The following is a 16,853-nucleotide window of genomic DNA, read 5'->3' as shown; positions in this document are numbered from 1 at the left end:
TCATTGATTTTGGATGATGCATTTCTGTATTTCCTGAGAAACAATTTCATAGCATCCCTTATCCATCCACGGAAAAAAGCAGGAGGCAAAAAAAAAAAAAAAAAAACTTTTTCGCTAGTGGAGAGGGTTGTTTGCTTCATTATTCACTTACTCATTTTGTGCTCTAGATAACGCTTTCATTCTCCTCTTTCTTCATTTCTCCTTGGTGTTTAATGGGGCCCATCAAGAACATCTCTAGAGCCGGCAGAGCACGCTGGATGGGGAACAGGGGCTCTGTGCCAGGCTCGGGGATTCGAATCCTAACCATGACTTTATTCTCCGGTGACCTTGTGCTGGGTGCTTGGCCTTCCTGACTCTGCCTCATTCAGAAAATGGCCTTGGTCATACTGACAGAAGTGACCTAAGGGTTGTTTGAGGAACTAATGAACTTATGCAGGCACTGATGGCTTAGGAATGCTGTAAACATAATAGATGCTATTGTAAATACCGAAGCAAACTTTTTTCTCCTTATTGAGGTGACATTAGTTTGCAACACTATGTGGGAACCACCAAATACCCAGTCACCATCCACTACCAATTTATTCCCACCCCCTTTCCCTCTACTAACTGCCATTTTATTGTCAGTCTACGGATTTCTTTCTGTTTTGCTGGGCTTGATTGCTTTTGTTTCTTTCTTAGATTCCACAAGTCAGGGAAATCACACATTTGTCTTCTTTTGACTTTTTTCACTTAGCACAATCCCCCGGGTGCATCCAAGTTGTCGCCGATGGCAGGATTTCACCTTGTGCCGAGCAGGCCCCAGCAACACTGCTACCCTTGAAATTTGCCTCTCTCCTGTCAACCTCTGGACTCACTCCCTTACTTTCTGCTGATGGTTTTACTTTTACTTACTATTGTGGTTATACTCTGGAAACTTAGAATTACTGTTTCTGAGCCTGCCTGTTGGTCTTAATCAAAATGAGCTTATCCTGGCACCAGTATCAGATCTGCCTTGGGTAGCCTTTCAGCTTCTAAGCGCTACAGATGTTGCTGCTCTGTGGCTTTTTTCCCAACAGCGCTGCTTAGAAGCTTTCTCTGAGGGAGGGAGCGCTCACTCTCCTTTGCCTGGCATTTTCTTCTTTACTGCCATCCAGTTCCACAGGCTGCAGTGGCCATGGACAAGAATAGCAACACTTTGCCTCTGGTCTGCATCGTTCCAGTGACCCAGGCAGCAGCCTCGTCTCACCCCATAACAGGGGTCTGTCGAAGCAACGGCGAGGCTCCCTCCAGCAGTCTGTGAAGTCTTTGCTTCATGCCTACATATCTCCTTCCTGTTACAGGATCAGTCCTCCTATTTGTCATCCTTTTAGGCTTTTATTATTATTATTATTTTTTTTTTTTTGGCAGCTTTAGTGACATCTAACTCCTTTGAGAAACTAATTTGTACTTGTGTGTTCAGTAGCTGCTTAATGGGCTAATTTCTTACAGTGTTCAGGTAACATTTTTTATTACCTGATTTTTTAGCAAATGTGCTGTAACACAAAAAGAAGATCTTTGAGTAGAGACTAGCCCTTTGTAAAATAACAAGGTTGATGTTTTGAGGTAGGCTGCAATTTAAATGGCTTTCCAACCCAAATAGGTAGGCTTTAGATGACCTTGTGAAGAGTCTAAGAATAGTTTGACCCAGATAAAGATACACATTGCACCTAAGCATTCAGTATGAATTTTCTGTGTATATATTTGAACTTTTGCTTCAGTTATTACTAAACCAATCACTGTGGAGCCAGTGGCCCATTTGGCTCTTTGACCTCACGATCACCTGCTAGATAAAAGTTATCTGCCATAATTTTAATGTGTTGAAATGAGAGAGTGGGTTCTCGGAATCCATACTCATATCTCCTTTGCATGTGACTACAGACTCCACCAATGCAGGAGGGAGACAATAGCTCTCAGCACTGGCTCTGTTGGATTGTCGCCAGACAAAAGACTCTTGATATCACAGTCAGGGGCATGATTGTGGATCAGAGGTGGAGGACAAGGGAGACAGCTGTGTCTGAGCCGGACCTAGTAGAAAAATAATTGGACCACTAGGGCGTGGCTTGGGTGCTGCAGATAGGCTGGGTCAAAGAGCGGCTGGATGAAATGAGGGAAATAACATTTGAATGCAGTAACATTGACTCTCCCTCCCCCACCCTCGGGGTTCACCCAAGTGGATCTTTTACATTCTTCACTTTGAGACTTCTGGTTGCCTTTATGCTGTTCTCTAGTATTTCGTACTCACAAAGCATCTGGCTTGGAAGCCTTGTATTACCTAAGTGATGATTATTAAAAATCGACACTTGGTATTTTTTTTAAATTAGTCTTTATATATAAAAAATGGAGGGATATGTGGCTAAGTCATGTAAATTAGATTAGAAAAGAATATGTTATCTGAAGAAAGACATGGGAGAGCTGTGCCCTGGCCATTCCACACTACACACGTTGTGGGGCTTTGGAGTTTTAGAAATCTAAACAGCACTTCCAGAATTACACGGTTTTTACTTCAAAATCCATAACTGGTGGGGACATTAGAGGCTAGCCTATATGTAATTCTTTAAAATCAAGGTATGATATCTACTGTTACCTTCCAAAGCATATTTAATGCCTTGATTTGTCCCATTTCATTTAAATGAATTGAAATTTTTTTTAATTTTTCCTTTCTTATCTTAAACATACATAAAAATGTATGTGAACCTCATTTAGGAATTTTGTTTTGTTTTTTCTTTTTGAATCAGATCAGATTATTTTGTTGGTTTGACTAATGAATTGCTAGATGTTCTTAAAACTAGGGTAAGATACAGATTTCTATCATCTTTGATTTTTTGTTTGTTTGTTTTTATTCCTAAGATTTACTTATGCATACAAAACTGGGGTACAGGCTAGAGGTGCACGGGTGGTGAGAGGATTCACCAGAGACACAGTGGGGAGCAGAATAGGCAGATTGATGACGTACAAGTGCTGAGGAGAGCAGTGGGCAGGACAGGAGAGGTCTGCCGCGCCATGTGGGTCACCTCAAACTGGTGCTGAAGTGGCTGCGGCTGAGGCTAGCTTCGTAGTGCTGTGCCTCAACCCCTTGTGCCACCAGGGAGGACCCATGGTTTTTTTTTTATTAGAAATCCTTTGTAGTATTATAACATATGATTATTTCTTTACATTATGGTTTAAAATCGGAGAAACCTCATGAGGAGACAGCACCTAAGTAGCCTTATTTGTTTGCAGTTCTCTTTTTAAAGTCTATTTTTGCTCTTTAACTGTAATCAGTATAGCATTTCTCTGTACTCTATAATTTTATACTTTTTGTATTACAAAAATATGGGAGGATCTGTTTAGGAATAGAATTTTGATGGTCCCTATGATAAATGATGTCTGAGTTATTTTTCACAGGTTTGTAAAAGCCTTTAGAAAATATTATTTTAATAAGAAAGTTGTAGTTGGCTGCAGATGGTGAAGAAATGACTGTGCTGTCATTTTCAGAAGGCTAGAATGGTTTCATATTCAAAAGTGTTTACTGGAGGAATCAGGACTTTGGTTATAACCCTTAAAAACAGTAAAAATCTACCCCTACACTCACACAAAAACTATGGTTTGGAAAGAAAAGACATTAAAACCTCTTATTGAATGGAATAAAGTTTCTTGAAAGTTTGGAATCAAAGTGGTACAAACTTATACAGACATACAAGTTAACCCCCCCCCCCCACCTCCAAAAGTATCAAAGAAGGGCCTCCCTGATGGCTTGGGGTTAAGTCTCACTCAGCTATCATGTCTGCAGCCTGAATTCCATCCCCAACAGGGAGCTGACCCACATATGGTGCAGAACTCGCCTCTCCTGTCTCGCCTGCTGCTCCCCTCAGCAGTGCGTTTCAGTACATCCCCCTGTTCTGCTCCCCACCTTGTCTCTGGTGAATCCTCTCACTACCCTACCCACCTCCCTCTACACCCCTCCAAACCTCTGGCCTACACCCCAGTTCTTCCACACCCCCCTCCCCAATTTAACTTAAAATAATTAAACAATCATCAGTTACCCAAATTAACATAGTTCATACACACACACAAAGTTTATAAAGTTCCCAATAGCAAAAAGCTTAACATCTTTTTTCTTTCCTCAAAGTGGATTTTTCTTTTGCTTCTGCCCTTCTGGCCCCTTCTCCTCTTTCTGAGGGAGAAAAGAGTGTAGCTTGTGTGTGTGTGTGTGTGTGTGTGTGTGTGTGTGTGTGTTGCTAGTGCTTAAGGTATTTTTAGGCCTTTAATGGAGAGAACTGTGTTTTATGACTATTTTTAAGATTTATTGTCCTAACGATTTCTATGCATGGATTGATTTTTTTCCCCTTTGGTATATTTTTGGCAAATTGTTGGCATCATGATTCTTTTTTAAGGCCTTTATTCTTTCTAGGTAATTTGAAATCTAACTTATCTTTACTTTTTTCTCATCTTCTTCCCTTCCTGGTTGACCTTCTTTGTACTTCTTTTCTAAAACATGTTATTCTTTGTTTGACTGTAAAGCTCTAAGAAATGAGTAGCCCTAATTTGAGGAAATGTTCATTGGATCAGTTCTTGCTGCCCCACCCCCACCAGAGCACAACAGATTGCTATTGAATTTTGAATGTCACTGACAGACAGATGAAGATGGATAATGAAATGTTTGGAATACAGATGGGGCTGTAAATCACTTTTCTCTTTCTTAGGATTTCCTTCTGACATAAAGCATTAATGTAATTAACAAATTTATATCAAGGTCCCGCATTGATGTAATTATCCCTGAGGGGCCCTATTGTTGAACCACTGCTTTCGTCTATCTTTGGGGCTCTGTGCAGTCCCCCGTGGGTGGCAGGCTCCCTTGGACTCTTCACCAGGAAGAGGTTATTTTGAAAGTAAATCTTCCAGAGAGATTCTTGATCTCAATGGGACCACCTCAGAATTCCACAGGCAGCTCCCTTACATATAAGGAGATTTGAAGTACAAATTTTTAAAAGCACCTGAAATTCATATCAAGTCTTTATTTTAGGAGCTATCTGTGTCTATTTCAACTCTTAGGTATCTCCAGGAGCTGAGGCTATATCAAAGTACAGCAGATTCAGGGTCCTCCCTGGTGGCTCCTGGGTTAAAGCGCAGCACTGTAAGCTAGCCGCAGCCACTTCAGTGAGAGTTCAATCCCTGGCCCAGCGGTGACCCGCATGGCGTGGCAGACCTCTCATGTCTCTCCCGCTGCTCCCCTCAGCAGTGTATTTCATCAGTCTGCCTGCTCTGCTCCCCACTCTGTCTCTGGTGAATCCTCTCACTGCCCCTGTACCATACCCCCAGTTCTGTATGCATAAATAAATAAATGTTTTTAAAAAAGAATCCAGCAGGGCCCTCCCCAGTAGCACAGCAGGTTAAAGCACAGCACTAAGAAGCTAAAGCCACTTCAGCATGAGTGTGATCCCCGCCCGGGAGGTGACCCAGATGGCACAGCAGACCTCTCCTGGCCAGCCTGCTGCACCCCTCAGCAGTATACTTCTTTGATCTACCTGTTCTCCTCCCCATTCTGTCTCTGGTGAATCCTCTCCCTGCTCCTGCACCTCTGGCCTGTACCCCAGTTCTGTATACATAAATAAATAAATCTTTAAGAAAAAAAAAAGTACAGCACATTCAGAAGATTCTTGAGAACAGGGTGATGAACTAACATACTGATTTTTATTTCTTGTTTCTTTAACAAGCTCTTTCTGCTTTATCTCCAGCATCAGGCACTGGCCCAGATGAGGCTGGTGGTCACCCAGTATATAGCCCTGACCACTACTCTACACTAGGAAGGCTCGACAGCTACACGCCTTCGGGGCAGCGCTCAGAAACCAGGGACTCCAGCTGCCAGACGGAGGAAGTAAAGATCATTCCACCTTCAGTGAGAAGGATCAGGGCACAGAGGGGGCAAGGCATCGCCGCCCAGATGAGCCACTTGTCAGGATCCTCTGGGAACATGTCTGTGCTGAGCGATTCTGCTGGCATTGTGCTCCCCTCTCGCCTCCACAATGACGCTGGCTTCCACAGTCTGCCGCGGTCCGGAGCGAGGGCAAATATTCCGTCCCTTGAGCCACAGCAGGGTGTCCTGGGCCCTGCAGAAGACATTGAGGGTGCTTTCTCCTACCAGAGGAGTAGCCCACACCTAGATGAAAACACAGGACGTTTAGGGGATGCTCCAAGGACTGGCACACTTTTGAGACCCAAATCCCAGGAGCTGAGGCACTTTGAGGGTGAAAACACAACAAACCCAGCGTGTATGGTTTCTCCTCACGCCACCTACTCGACCAGCATCATCCCAAATGCCACGCTTTCTTCCTCTTCGGAGGTAATTGTTATTCACACTGCTCAGAGTCCAGGACAGCTGGACAGCAAAATCACCAGCTCAGCTTCCTATACAAAGATCAGATCCAGAGACCAGCTCCTGTCCAGGCATGCTGGTAAAGATGATCGTCGTGCTGCTAGTGGCAGCTGGAGTCAGGGTCACTCCCCCATTCATTCGCAGGCCTTACCTCCCCACCCCTCCAGGGCAGCCACACTGCTATCCCTCTCTGATTCCACAGGCTCGCTAGTTCCCCCAACAAATGGGGAGAATGAGTCCCAAGCTGTGGCCTTTCACTGTAGAAACAACGTGGGCTTCCCAGCCCACGCCCAGGATGTGGACAGCAAGAGTGAGTCCAGTTATTCAGGAGGAAGGGGGCATGGCAGCAGCGAGCCCTGGGAATATGTCTCAGGTAATGGCCAGGCTTCCCCAACAAAGCCCCATCTGGCCACTCCCGGTTACTGCACGCCAGTCAGTAACATGAGCAGCTGCAGTTTGGACCAGACGTCAAACAAAGATGATGCCAGGTCCCTGTGTTCAGAGGACCACGATGGCTACTACACAGCCATGCACACAGACCCTGGGCAGGGGCCGGGGAATCTGGGCAACAGCAGCAATGGCTTTGGGTACCCCAGGCACAGCATGGTCAATGTTTTTGATGGACGAGCTCAGAAGAACCAAGGGGAGGGGTCAAATCACCTTTCAAGAAACATCTCCTTGAAGAAAGCCAAGAAGCCTCCCCTGCCACCATGTCGGACAGACTCCCTCCGCAGGATTCCCAAGAAGGGCGGCCAGTCTAACGGGCAGGTGCTAAATGAGAGCCTGATTGCTTCGCTCCAGCACTCGCTGCAGCTGAATCTCCCCGCCAAGGGCAGCAGTTCGCCCTCCCAGAGCCCCTGCAGTGACTTTGAGGAGCCCTGGCCGCCTCGCTCCCGCAGCCAGAGCACCGTGAGTGCCGGCAGCAGCATGACTTCCGCCACCACCCCCAATGTCTACTCCCTGTGCGGGGCCACGCCAGCTCAGAGCGACACGAGCAGCGTCAAGTCCGAGTACACGGACCCCTGGGGTTACTACATTGACTACACGGGCGTGCAGGACGACCCGGGAAACCCAGGCGGGGGCGGTGCAGCCAGCAATGGGGCGCCCACCGGAAATGGGCCCGCCCGCCACCTCTCAGATGGGTCCAGGGTCCCCACGCCCCTTGTGCCCGGCGGCCCCGGCAAACCAAAGGTCACCTCGCCGGAGAAATCGCACAGGGTCACTTCTCCATCCAGCGGTTACTCCAGCCAGTCCGACACACCCACTGCGCTCACCCCCGTGCCTGTGTTCTTAAAGTCCCTGTCACCAGCTAATGGCAAGGGGAAGGCCAAGCCCAAGGTCCCCGAAAGAAAGTCCTCGCTGATATCGTCGGTGTCCATCTCCTCCTCGTCCACGTCCCTGTCATCTAATACATCCACGGAAGGGAGCGGCACTGTGAAGAAGCTGGATTCTGCGTTGGCCTCTCCCCTTGCTCTCCCTTCTCTGCCATCTCCCTGCCCTGCTGACAAGTCTCCTTTCCTGCCTCCTCCCCCTCCTGTTGTCCACCCCTCCCCCCATTCCTCTGGGGGCTCCCCTCTGCCTCACTCTCCCCTTTTCCCGCCTCCACCTCCCGAAGTCCTCACCCCCTACTCTCCCGCCCCTGATGCCAGCTTTCCTCCTCCCCCCACAGCACTTAACCCCCTTCTTCTGGATTCTTCTGCATCCTTGTCATCTTCCCCACCTCCTTTGCCCTCCTCTGTTCCCCCACCTGCCTCACCCCTGGACCCCAAATTGATGAAAGACTGCAGGCCTTTCCAAAAATCTGGCCAGCCAGAATGGTCCCGGGAGGCCGATAGGCCGCCCCCTAACAAGGAGGCGGGCAGCGGGCCCCCCATGCCCCTCATAACCACGGAAGCGCTGCAGACGGTACAGTTGAGGCCGGTGAAAAAGAACTCAGGACCCGAGGTAGCACTGTCACAGGAGCAAATATCTCAGGAAAAACTAACTCCCGTTGTTCCCCAGTATCATTTAAAGCCATCTGCTCTCCTGAAATCCCGAAATAGCATAAATGAAATGGAGAGTGAAAGCCAGCCTGCCTCCCTGACGAGCTCGCTTCCGTCTCCTGCCAAGAACTGGAGTCAGGGTCAACAGGGTGGTGCAACGGAGCATGGCCTCGGGAGCCGCAGCCAGGGCAGCGCTGGGGAGGCCGGGCCCGGCCCGCACACCACGCTGCTCCCGCAGCCCCCAGGTCCTTCACCCAGCAGGAAGCCGCCCCCCATCTCCAAGAAGCCCAAACTGTTCCTTGTGGTACCACCTCCGCAGAGAGATTTCACAGCGGAGCCCGCGGAGAACGTGAGCGAAGCAGCGCCCAGCCCCACGAGGGGAGAGGCAGAGAGTTGTGCGGCCGGGACAGGTTCTGATGAGACGGACTCTGGCAGTCTGGTTCTTGAGGGAGGAGCTGCAGGATCCGCATCCCTGGCCAGAGCGGAAGCCAATGTCCCCATGGTGCAGCCCGATGCCTCGCCAGCCCCCAATCAAGAGGAGCTCGGTGCCAGCAGCAGTTCGGATGGTGCTGGCGAAGTGGAGAGCTGCCCGTCACCGCAGGACGCAGCGCGTGAGTCTGGTTTCTTTCTTGTTCTACCCCACCACAGGCTGAGGAGGCAAACAGGGCTGAGAAGGGCTGGTGTGTGCGCCCCTTAGAGACAGCAGTTTGTGGGCTTCCTGTGCGCCCCCACGCTTAGGGAACCAACTTAGCATTTCCTGGAAAAAAATTCTTTTTTAAATCTAGATCTAAGGGTAAACCTTACAGAAGGTCAGAAAATAGGAGGTGGGGCTCTACAGCAGGTTGGGGATTAGTGAGCGATGAGTCATCACCCTTTTGGAGAGCTGCAAAGAAACATGACAACATTTCAGTGCGATTCAGTAGGAGTTCTAGACTTTAACGGAAAGAACGAGGTTTGCTTCCCATGTGCCTGGCATTTCCTACCTCTTTGTAAAATATCAAAGCACAGACCCAGCTGCCTCTCTGTGCCTCTCACATAGTCGGGATGGTAGGGGAGCATATTTGGGAGCTTGGCTGACAGCTGAAATTCAAGTCACTTGTGCGTCTTGTGTTTGCCTGCTTGCTTCTCCATAGCTGGGGTGCCGGAGACCCACACAGCCCATTCTTCCTTGGACACCTGTGACTTCCCTAAGGAGGAAGGGAGTGATGAGGTGATGACCCCCAGTAGACCCCGGACCACAGAAGACCTCTTTGCAGCTATTCACAGGTATCCCCAAATCCTTTTTGCTATTTTAATCTCAACCTAGTGAATCTCCTTTTCCACATGTCTCCTGAATTTCTTTCTTCATCTTCTTTCATCCAATTCAGATGAACTTGATGTTTGATTTTGTGTGTGTGTATGTGTTTCTGTATTTGTATTTTTCCAATTTCTCTTCTACTTTTTCTGCTGATTTTTATGGTGCTGGGGGGTGGGGTGGGCAGGAGCTCAGTATGATACCTTCTAGCCGACACCACTCTCGCTGGCGAGAATTGCAGTATGTCAGTCAGATGATAGAAGTTGGCTAAGAGCAGCCGGGGTTCAGTCTCGAATGAGGGATGCTGTGATCTATGGGCTTAGCACACATAGACTAGCTCTGTAGGGGCCCGTTCCTAAAGGCTTTTTATTTCATTACAATTTTGCAAAAAAAAAAAAAAACCCCAGAATTTTATAGTGCAATTTCTTTTGGTTACTTAAATTTTTTTTTTTTTAAGTGCAAAATGCTTTCAGCTCCTTGCTATTGTGAGCTGCTAGTGCCACCTGCTGGCATCTGAAAGACTGTGTTTTAAAGATACAGAGGAAATGTTTCAAAATAATTGCCTGGACTGCTATAATTTTGTCTGTGTGTTGACCTTGAAGAGTGAGGATGATTTCTCATATTAGTTTTATGCATGGCAGCATTTTTCTGGTTGTAAACAAATGTCGTAAGCATTGATGAGACTAGATATGTGCACGAACTGTGAGCCCTTGTGCTATATCAACACCTGCTACCTTCTAAACGTATTCAGGATATTTTCAGATACTTATATTCTTATTCTGCTAGTGCCTTACATTGCATCTTTTTTTTTTTACCTGCTGAAGCAGAATATCCTATAAAATTATTTGATCGTGTGTATAACCTCGTGTCAGGAAGGTTTTGCCAATTCTTGAAGTCTAGCTGAGAAGATGAGAAGCCCAGTGCTGTCCCTAGCTGACATTCCTCTTATAGCATGTAAACATCTAACTTGGGGAGCCAGGAGGTGGGGAGAGACCATTAACTGGCAAAGTAAGGCATTTATCAAGAATTGGCGCAGATGTTGGTGCAGTATCCCCAAGAACTCTAAAGACTGCCCCTTTCATCCTGTCTGACTGGTTTTTCGATCTCAGTAGAAATGTAAAGGTAGGTAGTTATCAAATGATTTCTCAAAACAGGGAAGTGAAAGATGCGACAGCCTTTGAAAATAGCTGGCACTTGTAGACGTTTACACAGATGCTTCTAACTTTAACCATGCTATATACATAATAAGCACTTAATAAACATATCTGAATTAAATGAAACCAATTGGAACTTCACTGCTTGGGAAGCCTCCCAAGACACAGTGTCTTTCATTTCGCGCAGAGTACGCTGTGCTTGTATTTATAGCAGCAGCCATGGAGAGGATGTGTTACCCAGTTGCTCTGAACTACATTCTTGATCGTGGTGAGAAACTCAACTACTCTGGAACTAAATTGCTATGTGCTTTTCTTAAAAATATGCCAAAGTTCTCATCTGTTTTATTTTGGCAGCTGTCTCAAGGCCCTGAAAATTTTGTGGTTTCTCCTACTAGAGAGTTGTATTTACTGCAGATGTAAGAACTAGCCAGTCTTTGTTATTTCATGTACACACACTGGACGAAAATGCCAAGGAGAGTATAGATTCCAGAGCGAGGGCACGTGCCAGGGTCTCTCTTAGCTGTGGCAACATGTTAGCACACGTAGTAAAAAATCTGTCGAAGGTCTGTGATCTTTTTGGACTTTATTTTATATCCTTTAGCACCTACACTAATAATTTAAAATAAAGACTAAGTTGAAACACAGCTTTCAAATTTTATAATGCAAATTAATTCACTTCAGATTTACAGCCAGATGGAAAATGAAGAACACCAGTCGAGGTGTGAAGTTTTTGTATTTATTGAAGTAATTAGTATTTCAGCCAGTGTTAACTGTTTAAGTACTTTTTATAACCCTCTTTGGTAGTACACACACTGTGTGGACGTATGTGTGCACAGCTATATGCAGCCAATTCATATTTTTAGACTTTATTTTCAATTCAGATGAGTTGCTCTTGAGAAACAACTATGCTTTTATAAATTCCCATCTTCCTCTTATTTCTAAATCTGCAGTTACATGCCATGGCTTTAATCAGATAGAGCTACAACTTGGATAAATACCAGATACTCTTACGGGGATCTAAGTGCCACCAACCAACCCCTGCAAGAGTGAGATGAGCAGAGCTGCGGCGAGACCGGCGGCGTGAGTTCGATGGCACATGCTGTAGTAAAAGATGCTCTGTCAGGCCTCGTTTTGTACGAAGCTGTGTGACTTCACTCTAGACCTCAGTTAACCTTCTCTGAAACCCAGACTAGGCTTCAGTTACCTTCTCTGTATACCCATCTAACAGTTTTTCCAGCTCAGTCATTTTGAGGTAATATTTTTCTGGAGTCCCAAAGGCAACAGTCCCTCAGCAGGCCTGCTCTCCCTCCCTTCAGACTCCGTCTTTGGTGCTTGGGTGGCTTCAGTTTGGCTAGAGGCACAGAGAACACCCTGGGAGCAGCCAGCCTGGGAACAGCCATCATGTCTTAGGGCACAAGCCACTTACAATAGCCCTAACGCCTAATCTGCAGGAAGGAAGAATTTTATTTCCCTAAATGACAGTTAGAGGTTGGATAAGTACCTGTTCTGTGCCCGATACTTGATATTTGAAGGCTATTACTGTGTTTCATCTTTATTGATAAACTGTGGGCTCTACATACTGTTAGTCCCCTTTTCCACATAAGGCACATGATCAAAACTTTCATGTGCCCAAGATCACCAAGCAGGGAAGCTTTGGCAGCAGGATTTAAGCTAGGATATGTGACTCCAGAAGTTGTTGATCTCATTGATTTCTCACAGATCTTAGAGCTTGTTGCCACCATTCTCATTTATCAGTTATGAAACTGAGATGCAGCATAGGTGAGTAACTTGTCCAAGGTCACAGACCTTGAGCAAGACCTGTGAAGAGTGAGTCCACTCTTCATCTATCACAACCTATTTTTTTTAAATATTCTAGAATTTGATAGTAGGAAAAGAGGCACCCCTACATCTTTATTTTAGCAAATGTGCCCAGTTTCCTAAAAGCAAATAAATCCACCTGTACTTAGCTGAGAGATTCCTCAGACTCTGGCAATGGGCTGCTTGGCTCAGCCGCTTATTTTCTCTGGTTATTGTGAATGCGTTTTACCATAGGAAACACACTAAATATTGAATAGGGAGGTTGCTAGGGACTGAGGACAGGAAATACCCTCAAGGAAACACTCCACTTTCCTTGACCACCCCTCCTCATCATTACCTCACCCGCATCCCTCATATTTCTTTCCTCGATCAGTTAGCAGTACTCTAAGCCAGACAGGAAACAGGACCTGGTGCAGAAGGTTCACTGTTGTCTTCTGGAAAACTAGTTTTCTAGAAGTTCAAATAGGATGCAGCAATCACTAAGGAAGACTGACTGGTTTTTATCACACTCTACAGTGGCTGAGAAAACATTTGTAGAGTTGTTCTAGAACCTGGAGTAGAGGCGTGTTTGGGTAGAGGAGATATTCTAGGACTTGGCTGATTTGTTAGATCTGTTCAAGTGCCAGCCAAACAAGACAAGGAAGAGTAAGAGATGGTCACCACCATGGAATTCACTCAGAAACAACCTTCTGCGGAGAGGTTAGTAAAAAATAGAAATTACTAGACTTTTTGGAAATGTCCTACTAGCCAAAGTTAGCTAATATGATACCTGAGAGTTCTTTCAAAGTAATCTGGTGAGGGAGTTAGTGAGGAAAGGGGGCCGTAAACTGGATATAGTGTAATTGGGTCGTGTGCTCAGCTGGTAAGTGAACAACTGGTCTTTTCTTGCACGGGTGCTTGTAAGTTCTGTCATTTAAATCACTCTTACTAAGGGTGAGTTGAAAATTTTAGAGACACAGGGTGACTTGTGATTGACAGCCAGTAACCTCCCACTTAATGCTATTAAACCCCAGATCCAAGAGGAAAGTTCTTGGCCGTAAAGATTCAGATGATGATCACTCCCGGAACCATTCGCCCTCCCCGCCAGTGACACCCACCGGCGCTGCCCCCAGTCTGACTTCTCCGAAACAAGTGGGATCGATTCAGAGAAGCGTCCGGAAGAGCAGCACCAGCAGCGACAACTTCAAAGCTCTGTTACTGAAAAAAGGAAGTCGCTCCGACACCAGCGCCCGCATGTCCGCCGCAGAGATGCTCAAGAACACAGACCCAAGGTTCCAGAGGTCCAGATCAGAGCCTTCGCCCGATGCCCCTGAGAGCCCGTCAAGCCCCTCCCCGAGCAAGAACAGAAGGGCCCAGGAGGAGTGGGCCAAAAACGAAGGCCTGATGCCTCGGAGTCTGTCCTTTTCCGGCCCCAGGTACGGGCGCAGCCGAACGCCCCCCTCGGCAGCCAGCAGCAGGTACAGCTTGAGGAACCGCATCCAGAGCCGCCCCATGACCGTCATCTCTGAAGGCGAAGGGGAAGCGGTGGAGCCAGCGGACAGCGGGGCTCTCCGGACCCTGGGCCCCGCAAGTGCGCGTTCGCCTAATGGACCTGCAGGGGATGTGGGAGCTGGGGGTCACCTGCTCAGCGGCGGGGAGCCCACCGCCCCGCTGCAGGCACAGGCTGCAGATGGGATGGCTGGTGCGGACAGGCAAGGACCCGTGAGAACCGGGCAGAGGTCCTCTGAGGGAAAAGAGTTAGGGGCAAGCACCTGAATCTCCAAGGAGATGGGGGGAAATGCCCAACATACGGTTCTGGGAAACTCAACAGGGTCTCTTCCTTGCCTCCCCTGGGATCCCATCCAGCGTGGGTGTTGTCATCCCAGGCGCTGCCAGCTTGCAGAGCAAGGGGGAGGGGTATTTAGGAGTCACTTGGCACTTGCCCTGTGTCTTAAAAGCAAGTAGAAGCTTAACTTCTGAAAGTGCTTCCTGGGGAAGATTTGTGTGTGTGTGTGTGTGTGTGTGTGTATTTGCCTAAATGCTGGAGGCGTGTGTAGAGCTGTGTGGCTGTGCATTTTGAACATTTTTGTATGTTAAACAGGCGCACATGAACAGCATGTACAAATATAGAAGAGTTAAGCTAGGTAGAGGAATGGAGTCTTCTGGGCTAGGTGATGATTGCTTTAAAAGTACTGTGTTTCTGGAAATGAAAGTGTCCCAGAAGTAGGGAGAGGCTGTTGTTTCTAAGAAAGCGGTGGTAGATTAGCAGGTTCTGAGTGCTCAGAACACATGGGTATATGCACAGGTGTGCTTTTGAGGTGAGCCGCGTTGTGGTTAACCCACAAAGTTGGGGAAGGGCTAAGTGACTAAATTGGATCAGGTACTTTTTTCTGGGGAAAAAAGGCTTTGTTTCTTTTTTGTAAAAATGACAAAAACCCATGGAAGTGGCAGTGGTATAACTTGGAGTCAGCTCCTTGCAGCCACAGATACAACTTTAAGCCCGATTTTTGGAAATATGGGTCATTTTTAAGTGAATTCCCTCCATGAGTAGCAGCTGAGACCTTCTCTGAGAATGAAGTGATGGTTAGCACGTACAGAGAGGGTCAAAGAGGACAGAAGAGGCGTAAGTGATACACTGCTGGAATTGTTTCCTGCTTATTAAATAAAATTATTTTTCAGAATTAAATTTGAAATCTTGCACTACAGAACTCGGGTGGCGCTTTCCTTTTTCAACGGTTTTTTACCAGAGTTTAAATTCTCCATTTGGCAATTTCTTATCTCTTGAAATATCAGCGTTTCCTAACTTTTGGATCTCTTTTTGGTTACACCAAAGAAATGATGGCTATTTTTCCTTGAACTACTTGCAGTATCATGTCCTCATTTAGAAAGGTTTATCAAAATCTATTATATATTATCTTTATTTGGAGAACATGCTTAATAGCTTTTGTTAGTCCCATAAACTGGTAAAAATTGGCAGGGCTTGGTGATGAATTAGCCCTAGGAAATGAGTTTTTAGATTAAAACAATTTTTCACATCATTCGGTTTGTGCGTTTATATACATATTATATATATATATTTTTTTATAAATAATTGAATTGGCTGATTACCTTCTAAACTTCTCCATCTAGAATTCTAATTGCTTTTAGACATGGCGGGGAGGGAAACTATGCAAAGTATTTCTTTTAATGTCATGTTTTTCTGATTCCCTTTCCCCACTCCCACACAACTTCATGTATGTAAACTCCTTTATTTATTGGTCAAATAAAATCAACATCTTGTCTTCTTCATTAGAAGGATGTAAGATGACAATACTGAGATTTTTGACCTAAATACAGTGCGACTGCCAGTTGTCATCTCTTTTGGTGTGAAAAATATCATGTAGCAGTTAGACTGCACAGGTGAATTCATCGTAAGCAGTGAGCTCCTAACACGATTCAGCAAGCACCAGTCCTCATGCCAACAGGCACCACACTGAGAGCCTGACTGTATGGTAGGTCAGTGTAAGTTCACTGAAGAAATCACCAAACCTTGCCTTTTTCAGGCAATGTCCCTGTCTTTAAGCACCATTCCTGACTGTACATAATGCCCATTTCAGACATGTCACTGAGACAAACCTAAGGAATTAAGATTCCTGCCCTTCTCTGGGGAAAAGCAAAACAAAACACTTTAGGCAACCAGAAACCAAGACCTGGCATTTGGCTTAAGGCCAAAGGATTTTTTACCATTGGGAACAATCATTACTATGTTGACACACAGACCCTTTTATCCAAGTTTTAGAAAAGGGGAACTGGCTTTTGGATATGAATTCTGCTCACAGCTGCTTGAGAGAGATAAGAATCTATGTGGGTAGGAGAAGACTTAATATATGAATCATGTATGTTAAAGGTAAAAGAAACAACATGAAAAATAACTACTTTAAAATTCTCATTTTTCAAGAGAAAATATATTAGGGTTTTAAATTGAATAAAACAATTGTAAATAGTTGAACCTTATTTCATTTTGCTTGTACATGCCTTTTTTGAGTAATGAGATAGATTTTCTTGTCCAGAGCTGTTGAGTGCTTTGCTGGCCGTGCACAGAGCAGCAGCAAAGAGCAGAGGGCCTTTGCTGGGGTCCCAGCAGAGAGGTGGTGGGGCATCACGGACATGAGATGTACCCATCTGAAAAAACCTGTGGAGAAACAGCTATAAATAATGTCCTGTGAACGTTTGAATAAAGCACAAAGACTGTATTAACTGTAGTGGATGTCACGTGG

At 46.0% G+C, this 16,853-nt stretch overlaps 1 protein-coding gene across 2 annotated transcripts in view; it reads left to right on the top strand.

Annotated features, from left to right (window-relative positions):
• The window catches only part of LOC101627895 (NHS-like protein 1), a 118,988-nt gene extending 102,486 nt beyond the window's left edge, over nucleotides 1-16,502 (top strand). For both annotated transcript variants that reach the window (XM_012729138.1, XM_004674127.2), the window contains 3 exons: nucleotides 5,733-8,963; nucleotides 9,486-9,618; nucleotides 13,632-16,502. In XM_012729138.1, the coding sequence (XP_012584592.1) occupies nucleotides 5,733-8,963; nucleotides 9,486-9,618; nucleotides 13,632-14,373 (4,106 nt within the window). In that variant the 3' untranslated portion in view covers nucleotides 14,374-16,502. The remainder of the gene's footprint in view (nucleotides 1-5,732; nucleotides 8,964-9,485; nucleotides 9,619-13,631) is intronic.
• The last annotated feature ends 351 nt before the right edge of the window (nucleotides 16,503-16,853 follow it).

This window comes from Condylura cristata, unplaced genomic scaffold, assembly GCF_000260355.1.
Source record: "Condylura cristata isolate star-nosed mole 26May11 unplaced genomic scaffold, ConCri1.0 scaffold00001, whole genome shotgun sequence".
NCBI classification, from domain to species: Eukaryota; Metazoa; Chordata; class Mammalia; order Eulipotyphla; family Talpidae; genus Condylura; species Condylura cristata.
This window is presented reverse-complemented; position numbering and strand designations above follow the sequence as displayed.